This window comes from Phaethon aethereus (assembly GCF_964289735.1).
Source record: "Phaethon aethereus genome assembly, chromosome: 17".
NCBI classification, from domain to species: domain Eukaryota; kingdom Metazoa; phylum Chordata; class Aves; order Phaethontiformes; family Phaethontidae; genus Phaethon; species Phaethon aethereus.
Window position 1 is genome coordinate 1,802,940 of NC_138593.1, and position 14,409 is coordinate 1,817,348.

At 53.6% G+C, this 14,409-nt stretch overlaps 1 protein-coding gene across 1 annotated transcript in view; it reads left to right on the plus strand.

Moving 5' to 3' along the window:
• Nucleotides 1–1,049: 1,049 nt before the first annotated feature.
• SSH1 (slingshot protein phosphatase 1) overlaps nucleotides 1,050–14,409 on the plus strand; it is a gene marked incomplete at its 5' end in the record, with an annotated part of 36,715 nt that continues 23,355 nt past the window's right edge. The window contains 2 exons of the mRNA XM_082007556.1: nucleotides 1,050–1,115; nucleotides 5,599–5,639. Of these exons, the coding sequence (XP_081863682.1) occupies nucleotides 1,050–1,115; nucleotides 5,599–5,639 (107 nt within the window). The remainder of the gene's footprint in view (nucleotides 1,116–5,598; nucleotides 5,640–14,409) is intronic.

The following is a 14,409-nucleotide window of genomic DNA, read 5'->3' on the forward strand; positions in this document are numbered from 1 at the left end:
TAAACGAAATGGGAACTCATCTCCCGCACAGCCGGGTTGCAGACACGTCTCTGGAGTCCCGGGCGTGACCCACTGCAGGCAACGGGAATTCGGTCCCACAAAAGGCAGAGGAAAGGCACGGGCAGGCGTACGCCAGCCTGAGCAGAAGGGTGCTTTACCCCGAGAGGTCAACGAGGATGGCCCGGGAGGGTCAAGTCTGCGGGCTCGTAGTGCTTAAGCAGCTGGTACCTTTCACGCTTCTGGAGCACCACGCGCACGCATTTCCAACGCCGAGCACCCACCGGGCGGGAGCAGCAGCACCGGCGAGCCGCCGGCCCCCTCCACACCGCCTGGCCGGCTCCCAAGGGCGGCAGCTGGCGAAGCCACGGCTCGGGGACTCCCACTCCGGATGGCGCGAAGGAGGAGGCTCGTCCGCCGTGTGCGCTGCCTCCTCACCGCATCCTCCCGGGGTGCTGCCAGGAGAAACCCCTGGGGCAGACGGTGCCGGAACCCCGGGCGTCCAGCACCCCAGGGTGCTTTGGCACAACTCCTCTCTGCAGCGTGGCAGGGGCGGAGGGGGGCAGGCAGTCACCCAACGCCCTCAATTATTAAGGGCTTTACATACAATCAGCAAAGCCTCTTACACTAATTACCCCATTACTCGTCTGCCTCTTGCTTTTGGCACCGCTGACCCCTCGCACTTTCTTCGGCCCGGTTGGAGGGATGCTCCCGCCTGCTGCGTCCCGAAGCCCCTCAGCTGCTTCAGGGGTGAAGCTCAGGCCCTACCGACGCTTTCTGGGGCGGTGGGAGCCGCGACCCTCCCGGTGCCGCGAGGCTGGAGCCCCCCCCCCGGCGGGGCGGGCCGGGCCGGGCCGTGGGCGCCACCGCCTCCCGCCCAGGCCGGCGGCCCGGGGGAAGCACCGCCCCGCCCCGCCCCGGGGCCGCCCCCGCCGCCATCGCCCCTCCCCGCGGCGGCCGGGCGGGCTGCGCAGCCGCTGGGGCGGGGGAGGCGGCCGGCGCCCCGCAAGCCGCCGCTGTAGCCGGGCCCCGTTGCTGTCGCCGCCGCCGCCATGGCGCTGGTCACGCTGCAGCGCTCGCCGACCCCCAGCGCCGCCTCCTCAGCCAGCACCAGCGAGGTGAGCCGGGCCGGGCCGGGCGGGCAGAGCAGGCCCCGGCGTGGGACGCGGCCCCTCAGCGCTTCGGCTGGGCCCCCGCGGCCCGCAAAGCTTCACGGCCCCGCGCAGCGCCGAGCCCCCCACGGCCCCCAGCCCCACGGCCCTGGCCCCCCGCAGCCGCCCCCGACGCCGCCCAGCCCCGCTCTGCCTCAGCCCCCGGCCCTTTGAGGCCGCCCGGCTGAATCAGGCCCGGCACTATCCAGCCCTCTCCCCTCCCTGCCCCACCGCCATGTCCTGGCCATCCCCTCCTCGCCCCCACGCAGCCCCGTGTGCCCCACGGCTGCCCCCCACTTCAGCCCTCGGCCTTGGGCCAGCTAAACCCCGGGGCAGCCTGCTTCGCCCTTCCCTGGCAGGTAAATCCCCGGGCGGCGTGCTGGGCCTGCCTCTGTGGGGCAGCTGTGCTTGCTGGGCCCTTGGCCCCATACGCTCTCCCTCCCTGGCCCCCCGCAGCCGCCGTCGCCTCCTGCCCCAGGGATGCTCCGCATCACCCCTCTGGCCGGGCGCAGCCTGTGCCGCAGTGGCACCACCTTTGCCCATGCCCGCCGCAGCTTCTGCCCCACGGGGAGCTCACGCCAGCCCTTCCCTGAGGCCGCTGCTGTCGGTTCTCTGCCGTCGGAGCAGCTGCCATCCCGCTCCACGCCGTACCCGTGCGACGTCCCGGTGCCACGCTGCTCGTTGCAGCGCAGGCTGCCCCGCGCTGCCGCCCGCTCCTTCCCTCCCAGCTCTGCTGCTCCAGGGCCACGGCCGTGCCCCGTAACCGCAGCCCCTGTAACGCCGTGCTCCCGCATCCCTGCCCTGCCCGGGCAGGCGCCCTGTGCGTCCCAGCTCTGCTGCATGCCCCGTCGCTGTTGTGCCCCGGAAACGCCTTCTCCTGCCTCTGCCCGGCCTTGGGCTTCTGTCTCCCCTCACCGCGGCTCCCACGCACCGTCCAAACGCAGCTGCACCCTCCAGTTTCTTTTTCTTCTTCCCTGTGCATCCCTTTTTTCCTCCTAACCCAGCTCTTTTGTGACCCTCAAAGACAAGCCTGGTGTTTCTCTGCGTATCCTTCCTGTGCATCCTTCCCCGCCCCCCCTTGCCTTTGATGCTTGCTGCCCTTGGCTTTGCTCTGTCCCTGTTCCTGCCAGGTAAACAATCCTATTTGTCACCTGTCAGGTCCCTGTGACTCCCCTGATTAGCTGGTCCCCGGGGGGGGAGATGGAGGGGGACAGTGCCACCAGGCTCGCAGGTTCTCTCTCGCCCAGAGCGGCCGTGGGGGTTCCCTTGGCACAGCCCTCGCCGGAGACGTGGCTCATCCCTTCCTTTCGCCACCTGTCTTGCCAGAGATCAGTGTTGTGTGGTTTGGGCTCCACAGGCACCCAGTGTTTGGACCGTGCTGTGTTCACTGAGGAACTTGGAGACAGGACTTGTGCTTTTGTGAGGGTTTTTCAGAAGGAATTTTGTTGGGTTCTGGTTTAGACAGTCTTAAACGAGACCTGGTGGCCACCTGATCTACACAGATGTAAATGATCTGTAACCCTGTTGCAGGCAGCAGAATTAGACTGGATTTCACTAGTGCAGGTGGGAGTGGAGTCAAAGTGGTATGCCACTCACATTGTTATCTACATCTGTGTTAGACATTGCATTGTTTAGGATCTCTGTGTTGGTTGTTATTTTTTCAGTGGGATGGCCATACGATTCTCCCTTCCGCTGTTGAAAATGCTGCCCCAAACTTGCTGCCTGGCGTTGTCCATGGCAGGGCACTTCTGCCGCCAGGATCCATGGCTCAGGTGTACTTCGGTGGCTTCCAGAGGAAGATATCAGCTCCCGTTCTGTTTGAATGGTCCCTTCTGGCATGAGATACCGTAAAACTATAAACCATCCTCTTCCCAATTCAGTGTGTTATTTTTACGAGGTTAATTTCAAAGAAAAATCCCATCAAAAAGTGCTAGCCTGCTCTCTGATCTTTTATGATCTTTCTTGCAAGGGAAATCAGGGCTTTTTGAGGCTTTTAGCCTATGTGAATAATTATTAGAAGATTTTTTTCCATGGAAAGTGATGACCGTACGTCCTTGCTAATTGTGAGTACACTGCTGCAGCCTCTCTTAACTCACAAGGCTGAAGGAATTTATAAAATGGATGCTGCTGCCTGCGAGAGGCTTGTTGCTGTGTTAACGCTTGTAGCGTGCTGTAAACTCTTAGGAGGAGAGAGGAGTTCACACACACTTGCAAACTTGCGTGCACTCGTTAGCTCCGCTGCCATCTCCCTTCCACCCCGCCTCCCGGTCCGTGCCAGGTCCTTCAGCCCGGCCGCACTCTGCACGGTCCCCAGGAGGGGTGCGGAGGTGGAGACCTGGTAGAGGTCTGGCCTTGGTGCTGGGGTCCATGCCGTGGCGGGATCCACGGTGCCGGAGAGCAGCTGTGGGTCCATGGCATCGCATGCGTGGTCCACCATAAAACCTGCCAGCTCGGAGTGGTGCTCTGACGAAAACAGCATGTTTTGGTTTTACTGCAGCTTTTAATGAAAGATAGAGGAAAAGTCGACTTTGGAAGCAGGTCAGCTTCTGCAAAAGATAAGCCTGCAGCAAATTCAGGGGTCAGCTCTGCTGCTGAGCCTCAGCTGACGACATTCATGACTTCACAGTCACACTTTTTTAAAAAGAAAAAAAACTTTTTCTCCCCTTTGTTGCTACGTGACAGACCCAAACAAACAGGAGGGTGACCTTACAAAGGCCAAAAACCTGCCAGACTTTCCCAGGGCTGGGGGCACTGGGGCTCGGGGTGCTCCCGGAGCCCTGCCTGCTGCCCCAGCCGGACTGGCTCTGCGCTGCCACTGCACAGTGTAAACAGACTAAAAATAGCGATGGTATGTTTCTCGCCATCAGCTGCAGTCATTTTGGATGGGCTTTGTGTATCTCTTTTTTCCTCCAAATGGCTATATTTCTAATATCCGGCCTGTGCGGTTGCATTTGGAGGTTTTTCCTGGCGTTACTTGGTTGTTGCAGATTGTAAACAGAGCAGCTCCCGTGTGCTCTAGCCTCCTGAGTCTTAACTTGGAGGGGTGGGGAGCAGCCCAGGTCCTATACACACGCACTAAACTTCAAGCTTGAACGGTTTACATGAAACTATTTGCTTATTTTTTACTTCTACAAAACCACCTGGGAACAAGTAACCTCTACGATGGGCCTTACTTGACGTGTGTTTTAAGCAATGCTGTAGTAAATAACAAAATGTTCCCCGAGTGTTAGTGCTGATGGAGCATGTTTTCTTAAAGGCTTGTGTCCCTCCAGCTTCACTGGGCTCTGGTGTGTTGCAAGTTTGAAGGTTTTCCTTTTGCAGGGCTATCTGTAAGGTCCCTGCTTTGCTCCTCGAGTCCAAACCATGTCCCCAGTGCAACCTTGCCCTCTGAGAGGATGCTCCTGGCCCTTCTTCTTCCTGTCTACTTCTGCAGGACCAAAGGAGGAGAATTATCTTTGAACCTTTTTTTTTTTTTTTTTTAGTCAGCTCTGGATGCAGTTAGCCCCAACTCTGTTTGTCTTTAATAAAGAATTTTGTCCAGAAGCTAATAGAGAAGTTGAAGGAGGTGGCTGGAAAACACAGCAATGTAAAAATGTTTCTCTCAGGAAATGGGCTTAAGTCAGCTAGCATGCTTCTGTTCTAAGGAGAGTAAATAAAGAGTAAGGACCAGTAATGTCACCTGAGCAGCCAGATTTGCTTCTGGGGGGACTTTCCACCAGCGTGCGGTGGAAAGATGGCCGATTTAATACACGCCTGCCGTCAAAGAAGTGTGTTTATCAGGAAGGCAGCAGAGACAGGACCTGTTGATGACTGGGCAACCAGGTGGGCATCGTCCTAGCCTCAGGACATGTCTTCTGCCAGCGTCCAGGTGGAGGCGACCTCGTTGGCGAGATGGCGGCGGAGTGTGCGGTGTCACTTGGACCAGGGAGCTGCACATCAGTGCCAGGTTGGGGTTCAGGTGCCGGAGGACGGAGTAGTCCCAGCTGGGCAATTTTTGGCTGCATCTGCTGGAGGGCACTTGTGCTGTTGCTGCGCACCCCGAATTACAGCATCAGTTTGTGCCCTGCTCTTCGTTAGCAGCCTTTTGCTCGGGACAGGTTCTGCCCTCACGTGTGCGCTCAGTGGGAGCGATGTGTGTGCGCTCTTGGTGACGTCGAGGTTGGCGATCTTCAAACCGATCTGCGCTCTAGGACCAGCTTGCAGGATTAGGACCTAATAGCTTTAAAATCCCCGTGAGCCCCTTTGTCACCCGGCACTGGGTGCTGATGGCATATATGGCCAGGGAGTCTCATTTATCCCTGGCACCAGAAAGAAAAACCCCGTGGAAAGCAACCCCCTGAGACCCGTGATTGCAGGGATGGTTTTAAAAAGTGTGGGGATTTTTTTTCAAGTTGTAGTCTGTAAAGAACCAGCATCTAACTTTTTCTGTATCCTTCTTTTCTCCCCTCAGCTGGAGGTTGGCAGTGATGAAGAGCGTAAATTAAATGTGAGGTAAGCAGAGCTATTTGGTTCTAAACATCGTTTCCACCGTTGTTAATTGTTTGCCACGTAGCTGAGTACTGATCCCACAGAGGACTCCGGCCTTGAGCGTGTACGCTTGCCTGGAGGGGATTGCATGGTCTGCAGAGAGCTAAACACGGGGGATGCTCTGTCCCTTATGAGTTTGGCTTTGAGACGAGTCTTGAAGAAACTGAAAGCATTAAAGAGGGTTTGTGGGGTTTTTTTTCCTGGTGGGAAGAAACTGGAAAATTGCTCGTCGGCTCTGGCCACAGCACTTAACTGGTATCACAGCATCTCTGCCTGCTGCTGCTCTGCGATTGGGGGTCTGGGAAGAAGGGAGGGACACTGCTGGGGTGGGTAGGGGAGAGACCTCTGCTTATTCCTGGGTACTAACCATCAGGAATTTGACCCCTTTGCTATTGGGGTTGTGTAGAGTCGCTTTCTTCATGTGAGGGGGAGGAGAGGGCTGAGATATCCTGCTGGAGAAGAGAAAGGCTTTTCTTGCTGACGTTGTGCAGAGATCAGAAGTAGTAATGATAAAGCTAGCTTGGTGGGACCCTGGCGTAATGGGGCTCTGACTAATTATGTGGATTGTTCACTCTAAACCCAGCTCTTGCAGACAGCTTTTACCCTCTAACCTGTAAACCACAATCCAAGAGAGAAAGCGTAAAAGCACAATAGTGGTTCAGCAGGCTTGGTCTCTTCTCCTTGTTATTACTTTCTGCTTTAATTATCCTAGTTTCAGGTAAAAGCAAAGCCACTCATGCTGCTGCTTAGGGTTCGATCGTGTTGTTTCCATCCCATTTTATGCTTTGTGACCTACCGTTGCGGAGATATAAAACTGAGAGACACTGGTGGCAGTGGGTTTTCTGTCGCAGTCTGATGGATGGAGACTAGGACAAAGTGGAGTTGATTTGAAGTCTGGTTAACCTTGTGGTTTTGGGAGAAGCAAATGTGTGTTAGGGTAGAGACCATCTTTACCCTGCAAGTGAAGTCAAGAGAGCAGAAAAGCAAAGTTGGCCCTTTACAAGAGTAGGAAAATGTCAGGCCTCGACATTCCTGCATCCCAGGGATGATTTGTCATGGCTGCAGCCCGTCTGGAAAGACTGGTGTTCGGTAGCTGTCCTGCTTGCGTGCACGCGGGGCAGAAGCGTTGCATGTTTGGTTGCTGTGCGTTCTCCCGGGTATGGGCATTTAATGGCAGTCTGTAATGTCTCTCGTTAGCTTATTTTCTGGAGAAGGCATTTTGTATCAGTTAAAGCAAAATTCAGGATTCCTGGTTCTGCTCCCAGTTTGGTTGTGGGCTTATTGTACAATTCAAGGCTCAAGCAGGAACCTGCTGAAGTCGTGAATAGCAACGGATCCTTAATTCTTATGCTTTTTCCCCACGTAGTATTAAATAGCAACACTTAACCAAGCAGATGATAGTCTCTTCTTGTGCTGAAAGACGAAATACAGCTTTGTCCTCTTTCACAAATGAACTCAATGATAACGTACAGATAAATCGCTGGGAGCTCATTGGTTTTGTGCCTACCTTTGGTCTGTCTCTCTGGCCTTTTTGCAAGCCAGGCATGTGCATCCGTCACTGACCACAGCAAACGTGGGGGTGGACGTAGTGAGACTGGGCTTAAAAGCTGATACTTTTCTACTGGCCGGTTAAAAATGCCGCAGCACTGACTTTGGATACCGAGATCCCAAGAGCTTCCTCTGTCCTTCAGTCTCTTGGGGCTGCTCTTCTGTACACAATTTTAAGGATAAGAATCTGGTAATTAAATCACTAGACAGACCTCAAGAATAGGATGGCTCTTGTGCAGAGCCTTTGCTGTACTCAGGAGGAAAGACTGTCAAGGATCGAAGAAAATGTGTGGACACAGCACAGATGATAAGTGAAGCTCCTCTCGCGAGGAGGTGGGTAGATCCTGCCGGCACCTGCTCCGGATCAGTTCACCGAGACTTTACCCAGTGCCCATGGGGTGGCAGAATTGTTCAACTTCATTGTGCTGCTTCTCCAACAGCCAAGTTCAGGTCATCTCTGGGGAAAAAAAACCAAAACAACCCTGCAGGAATGGGCTGTGCTGATATTTGTGACTTTAAATCCTGGTCTAGCCTTGGTGGAGACTTAGGTGACAGCTGTGCTTTGTCACACGTGTCCTGTGTGCAGGGGTCAGCAGTCCAGCCCCTGACTTTGCAGACCTCAAAGGTCCTAATGGTTAGGGAAAGGAAGGGTTGTTGGAAAGAAGACCCCATCTTGCTGCCAGCTCAAACTGCGTTCCGTCGATACAGGATGAATGTGCTAGTACGCATTTCTGACATAACTTACTCATCTGCTTGCTGAACAGATTATTTTCATTCATTCAAAAAAATTCCAGGATTTTCATTCATGACTGCGCACTCGGGTCTGGTTCCGTGAGCTATCTGAGGAGGAACAGGTCTGCATCACTGTTTCATAACCAGATGCGTGTCTGGCTGCTCTCTGGTCTAAGAGCAGCAGACCTTCCTTATGGTTTCTGTCATTCCAAAACGCTTTTCTTTCTGTTTTCTTCCTGAAATAGTTTCTACCCTAAAATAGATCAAGGGAACATGTTCTAGGTTCAGCTTTTCTTTGAAAGATATTGTTTCTATCTGCATTTTCTTAGACTTTAATCTGCTTCAAAGTCTTCCTTTTCTCTACCTTTCCAAAAATTTTGCAGCAGCCTCGATGAGGTAACATCCACACTGATTCCAGCAGACAGCCAGGAGTCCATTTTGCTCCTCAGTGGGTAAAGATTCATAGCAGAAGAAAAAGTAAGAGCACAGACTCGGATCTAACAGCCTGGTCGGGCTCGGCGCAGCTGCTGCACACGAAAGCTTGCATGTCTGACTCTGCATAACCTGCGTCCGCTGAAATCCTCCTTCCTGGATGCCAATCAGCCATGGGATGTTGTGGCTTGATCTCTTTTTTTTCCCCTAATCATGCAGCACACACACAGGACCTTGAGACATCTCACCCAAACCTTAATAAAACTGCTGGCACGGTTACGTCAAGTCCACGGGAGTATGCATTAGCTTAGAGTTAAGCGCAGCCTTGAGCTTTACGAGATTAGGGTCCACCGAATTCAAGGCGAGCCTTGCGTACACAGTGCCTGCCGCCTTATCGCAGAGACCCATCGTGCTCTTTTAGCTCAGAGTAACCTCAGAGAAGATGATACCGAGCGCGGGGGAGACCGAGAGCAGAGCTGAGCTCTTTTCAAGCAGACTGCTCTGGGGGAATGGGGTATGTGCAGTTTTTCCTATGCCGCTTTTTGGTGTGACCCGACTGACTTTCATCACTCGCTGTCGGTTGGCTCTCTAGCACGAGCTCAAAGGAGATGTTTTACAAAGCCTTGTGTTGCGAGTGTTGGCTGTTTCTCAGATGCACTTGGCAAATGCAGCAAGATAATCACTGGTTTTAATTACAAAGACAAGTAAGTTTGTTTAGCCAGTCATTCTGTAATCTTTGCCATTACTGGCTTTCCAATCGCAATCTGAATGCGGTCAGAAACAGGGCTGGGTGAGTGTTTTCAGGCACCTTCTGCAGGGAGATGGAGGTTGAAGAGCTGCAGAAGGGCCTGGGAGTTAGTTGTCTCCAGCCTCTGATCGTTACGGAAAGAGCTGTTCTTGTTTGGCACCACTAAACCCAGTTTGAGAGCTGGCAAGAGCAGCTGTGGGAGCGAAAGGTTTTCAGGACTGGGCTTGTATATGTTTGCAGAGTCTTTTAACGGCGTACGCTGCTGTGCTGCAGGGCCGCAGCCGCGTGTGGGGACCCTGCGTTGAGCGCGCTGCCTGGGGCACCCGGTGTCCTGCTGAACACAGAAGTGGTAGAGGAAGAAGAGGAGACTGGGGGTCTTCCTCTCTTTGCCGATACCATCCTGTGTGCCTCGCCAAGTTGCCAAACGTTCCCTTTCCCCCGTCCGCAGCCTGGCAGATGATGTTATTTCCGCATCTTCTGAAACGCTCTAGGTGTTACGTCGGTTCGCTTTTATTCAGCGTTGAAACCTTTTAGCTGTAGGAGTCGTGTGGCTTTTGAGCTCTGAGGAACCTACGGCTGTTGGCAAAATGATGGGTGGGAGGCACCACGTCCCCCTTGCTTTCCACCTCACTTACTCGCCCTTGTGTTTTGCGTGATTACCTGGTCAGGAACGACCATGCTCCGCCACGCTGGTTTGATAACCAGCTCTACAGTTCCTTTAGTTACTGCTTTTTTGTTGTAGTTTAATGAAGTAATTTTCTCTTTTGAAGGTGGTGGAGTTAACGCTGGGCTTTGGTTTGACTTGGTTTTGCGTTCGCCGCAGGAGTTACATGGAGCCCTCGGGTTGATGAAAGCTTTTTTTGCAGCTCAGATCATCAGGAGGAGTAATTGCTGCAGACAAACCCTTTACAGAGCATCATCCCGGCTGGCACATGCCAGAGGGCTCGTGATAAGGAGGCTGTTTGGTTAAAATCACTGTAATAAAGCAGATTCCTCGCTGGCGCTACGGCTGGCCTCTTCAGTACGAGAACTCGGAGAGTGCGTGCAACTCCAGCCCGCTGCTCATGCTCCTCTCCGTGCAGCCGCGTGGCTCTCCGTCGGCGCGGCGCTGGGTGCCCGCCACAGCTGGGGATGTTTATGCGCTAGACTTTATTGTCTATTATATTTTAATGCACTGAAAAGTATTTATTAACACCTCGATCTTTAACTTTTTTAGGCATTTATGGGCATGTTTTGCTGGGGGCAGCGTTGAGTCAATGGCTTGTATCCGCAGCTCTGAGCGGCCGCGTTTATGGTGCTGGGAAGGTGCACGGGGCTGGGGGTACGCCGGGGCAGCTGTCTTGAGGATTTATATGTGGGGACAGCGGCTCATTACATCCTTGACAAGTGCTGCTCGCTGCAGTATTTATTGTCTCCCAGTTATTTGGTAGGAGATGGTGGGGCAGAAGTTGCTGACTTTATTAACTGTTCAAAACAGGACGCTGAATCACATCCTGGCGGGGCTGCAGCATCCTGCCTTAGCGTGCCCCATACAATGGGGAGGCAAATTCACAGGCTCTTGACCCTCGGTAACGTTCTGGCCCGTAGGTGTGGCTGTGGAAGCCAATGGAGATATAATTAGGCCTTTACATTTTGTGGTGGGTTGTGTGGGGACGTTCAAAGACCACGGAGCCGAGGAAGCATGCACTTATTTGACGCTTATTTAAGATCTGGCCTGTCCAGGAAACTCTTGCTGACTTGAGCAATGCGAGGAGTTTACTTGGATGTAGAGAGAGTAATAGCAGGAGGCCTGCCAGTGTGAAGCTGTGGTCATCAGACCTTTTCGTAATTGTATATAAATGTTGTTGGGTTTTTTTAATTCAATTTTTTACTTATTTTCCATGAAACCTCAGCAGTTTGGCAAAAAAACCTGCCAAACCACTGTCCCTGTTATCAAAGGTACTGGCTTTGCACTGAAGGGTTTTTTTTCTCTAAAGGGCCAGTGTGGTTACTGTTTATTTAGGTGTTAAAGAGCTGGGTCAGAAAAATATTTTGATTCCAAATGCCTCTTGATTTTTAAATACCTTAATCTTTGATAATCATTTGCCAAGATCTGTGAGTCAGGGATTTCTCATGGAAATCAGAGCTGTGGTCTGCCTGACAAGTGCTTTTAATATGTTTCTGGAGACTGTGAAATGGGCAGAACACCTTCACAGGCATGGCTTTACTTTTAATGAAGGGCGCGTTGAGTTTTTTATTTCCCAAACATTTGCACATCCCTCTGCAGCATTTGAATCCCTGATGCAGAAGCGTTCTGCTACACAAAAAATCAGAAAGCAAAATAAGCCAAAAATCAGACCAGCCTTGAAGGGATTGGGATGCGAACTGCATCTGTTAGTTGTTTAGGTTTGTCTAGACTAGGACTAGTCCTAGGTTTATCTAGAAGGACTCTTCTCTGCAGAGCTTGCCTTCCCTCTCTGGAAGTTGTAGAATTGCAGTGCAGGGAGAAGTCAGCGGTGTTGAGCTTGTGCAACCCGGCAGATCTGCGTCAGCTCTCCATAGCGTGAGGTGTGAACGTCCGCAACCAGGGTGTGAACCCGCAGCGGTTAACGGCTTTACCGGGGCCGCTCGTGCGCGCAGATGTCCTCGCCGTGCAGCCGGTGCGAAGGCTTATCTTTTGCCACAAGAGAGGTGGGTTCCTGGGACAGGAGCGGGAACGTAAACCGTGCCTGCAGAGCGGCCGGTGGCTGCGTGTTCGTACCTCCCTCATCTAGTCCTCCCCGTTGCTGTGTCAGTACCTTCAAGGTGTTGCTCATTGCACCAACCTCTCCCCAACGTCCCAGTACTGGCATAGCACTTGTTGTAAGACCCGAGCTCTGTGCCTGACACTCATCTCACTAGCACAGAGACCCTGTGCAGAGGGACTTGCCCCGCTGACGAACCTGCCAAAAGCACACCGGCTCACCAGTGTTGCTTGAAGACATCCTTGCTGCAGGGATCGCCAGTGAAGGCAGCTGCTGGGGGACCTGTGGCAGCGTGCTGCTGACCGCTGGGCAGAAAACCTCTGGGGCTTAGCGTCGGAGGCCAAGGCATCCAGAAATGCAGGGAACGGGACAAAATGTCCTTTCCAGATTTTCCGGAAAGCTGCCAGGTTGCTTGTTTGCCCTGTCTGCCATCCAAACGGTCAGGTCCAACACTGGAATCCCTGCGGAGACGGCTGCTCGCGTGTGGGCATCTCCCTCCCAGCCCTGTAAAACTTTTTGGGTTACAGATGTCTGCTTCTCTCTGCAATACCAATTCTGCTTGTAAAAGATAGGTTTGGAGCAGAGGAGAAAGAGAAGGATGATTCTGAGGTTTTTACCAACACTTTTCTGTCTTGAAGTAGCTTTGCCGCTGGCTGGCAGTCTCCTAATTTCTGGGGTGCGCCTTGTCCCTGTGGGGTGCTGGCTGCATACCCTTGGGGAGCTGGGAAGGCAAGCTGCGGTCCAGCTAAACACTAGAGGGGGTGTTGGGGTTGAGCTAGAACTTTTCTTGCTCTGCTTTTACCCCGCATGATCCGTCTAGATTTATTTTATTTTATTTTTACGCATTACCAATGTGTCAAGTACTCCCTGGTCTCTGCTGCCTTTTTTGGAGTCGTTCTGAAACCCAGCGGCTAAGCTATTTTTCGGGCTGCTGTGCCGCCGCTGCCTGCAGGGTTCTCAGTCGTGCTTCCTATGCTGTTGTCCGTGTCCTGGCTGACCTTCGCACATGCCGCTTGGAAGCTGCTTTCTGAATCCTTGAAACTTATTATTCACCTTCCTTTTCCAGTGGCGCCAGTGGAGAGTTTCCACTTGTTTCTCTGGCCTGTCTCTGGGAGACGTCGCTGAGTGGGTGAAGTGGGGTGACTTAATAAAATAGTTTAAAGGATTAAAACAATGAGTTGATGGGAGGAATGCAAGAGGATTGGCCGATGCGCTGACAGCTTGGCTGGGGAGGCGGACGGGAGCAGGATCGGCTCCTGCCCGGGAGCACGAGCGAGCGGCACTGCCTTTGATGTGCCCTCCATGGCAGGAGCCTGGGGACCGGCATCGTCCTACCTCTTTTAGCTTGGACCACGGCTCCGAGACACCTCCCTGGCACTCTCGGGCTTGTGGTCTATCCTCCTCCCTACCTGCGGTCACAGAGCAGCTATGGCAATAACATGGCAACAGCAACATCCAAAAAAGTGACTTGTAGGAAAACACGGGGTGTCTTTTGGGGCATTTAGCGTGGGGGAAGAAGAGAATCAGTGCTTTGGGAATAGCCAGCTTCCCTCAAACCGCCAGGATGCTGCATGCCAGAGGGTGCTCTGGGCTGGAAAACGATGTTGTTGCTAATGCTGGGACCTCTGTATACTCCTCTCGCGCTTCCCTGTGCTGGCTGCCGCCTTCCCTAGCCTTGCCCTTTGAGCCCCCCGCGGGTCTAGGCAAGCGTGAGCCGCTCCGTGGAGCTGTACGGAGAAGCATTGCTCGGCCCTCGCCGCAGGGTGGGCGGTCGTGGGGCTGCCGCAGAGGGCTGGGGGACGCGGGTGCTGGGAGTCTCCGTGGGTTGATACCCCTCTCCTAGGAGTGAGAGAAAGGTTTCTTTATAAGCGGAATGGGCGGTTGTGCAGGCTGAGGTCTGGAGAGGATCTGGCCCTGGTCTCCTGAGACAGTGGCTATCCCAAAAGTGACGCCATGTCTCGGTGGGAATCTCAGAAATGCTTGTTGCGATTCAAACCGTTAGTTCCAAGCCCATCACACAGCTGGATGATGCTGTATCAGCCTCGTGCCTCTTTGAACTCTGCAACTAATGGGATGAGCAAAAAGGATTTCTTTTTCCTTGCGAAACAATCTCTTATTTTATTTGGCTTTTCACCATCCAAGTACTAGGGATTCCTAGAATTTTCTCTTTCCTGGCCGTTTGGGAGCAGCTCTGCTAACAGTCTGCTCAAGCCTGCTGGAATGAGGAGCACTCCTGCTGGTCTGTTTGCTTCCCTCTTCCTGCCCTCCCTCTTGGACGGTTGATCCCAGCTGCTCCTGCGTTGCCTGCAGGCACAGCCCGGGTCGTGCTCTGCCCTCGGAGCTGCGTGCCGCCCCAGCGTGGGGCTGACCCGCTTCAGCTCCGCGCGGAGCCGGGGCAATGGCTGCCCGAGCCGACGCACCGCTCACCCGGTGCGCGGCAGCGGCTGGAGGCGCATCATCAGCAGTCTATTTATGTTAGGAAATTAGCTTTTGTGGGCTTCATGATTGATTTAATTTTTTTTTTTTTTTCTCCCCTCTTTGTGCTCAAGGA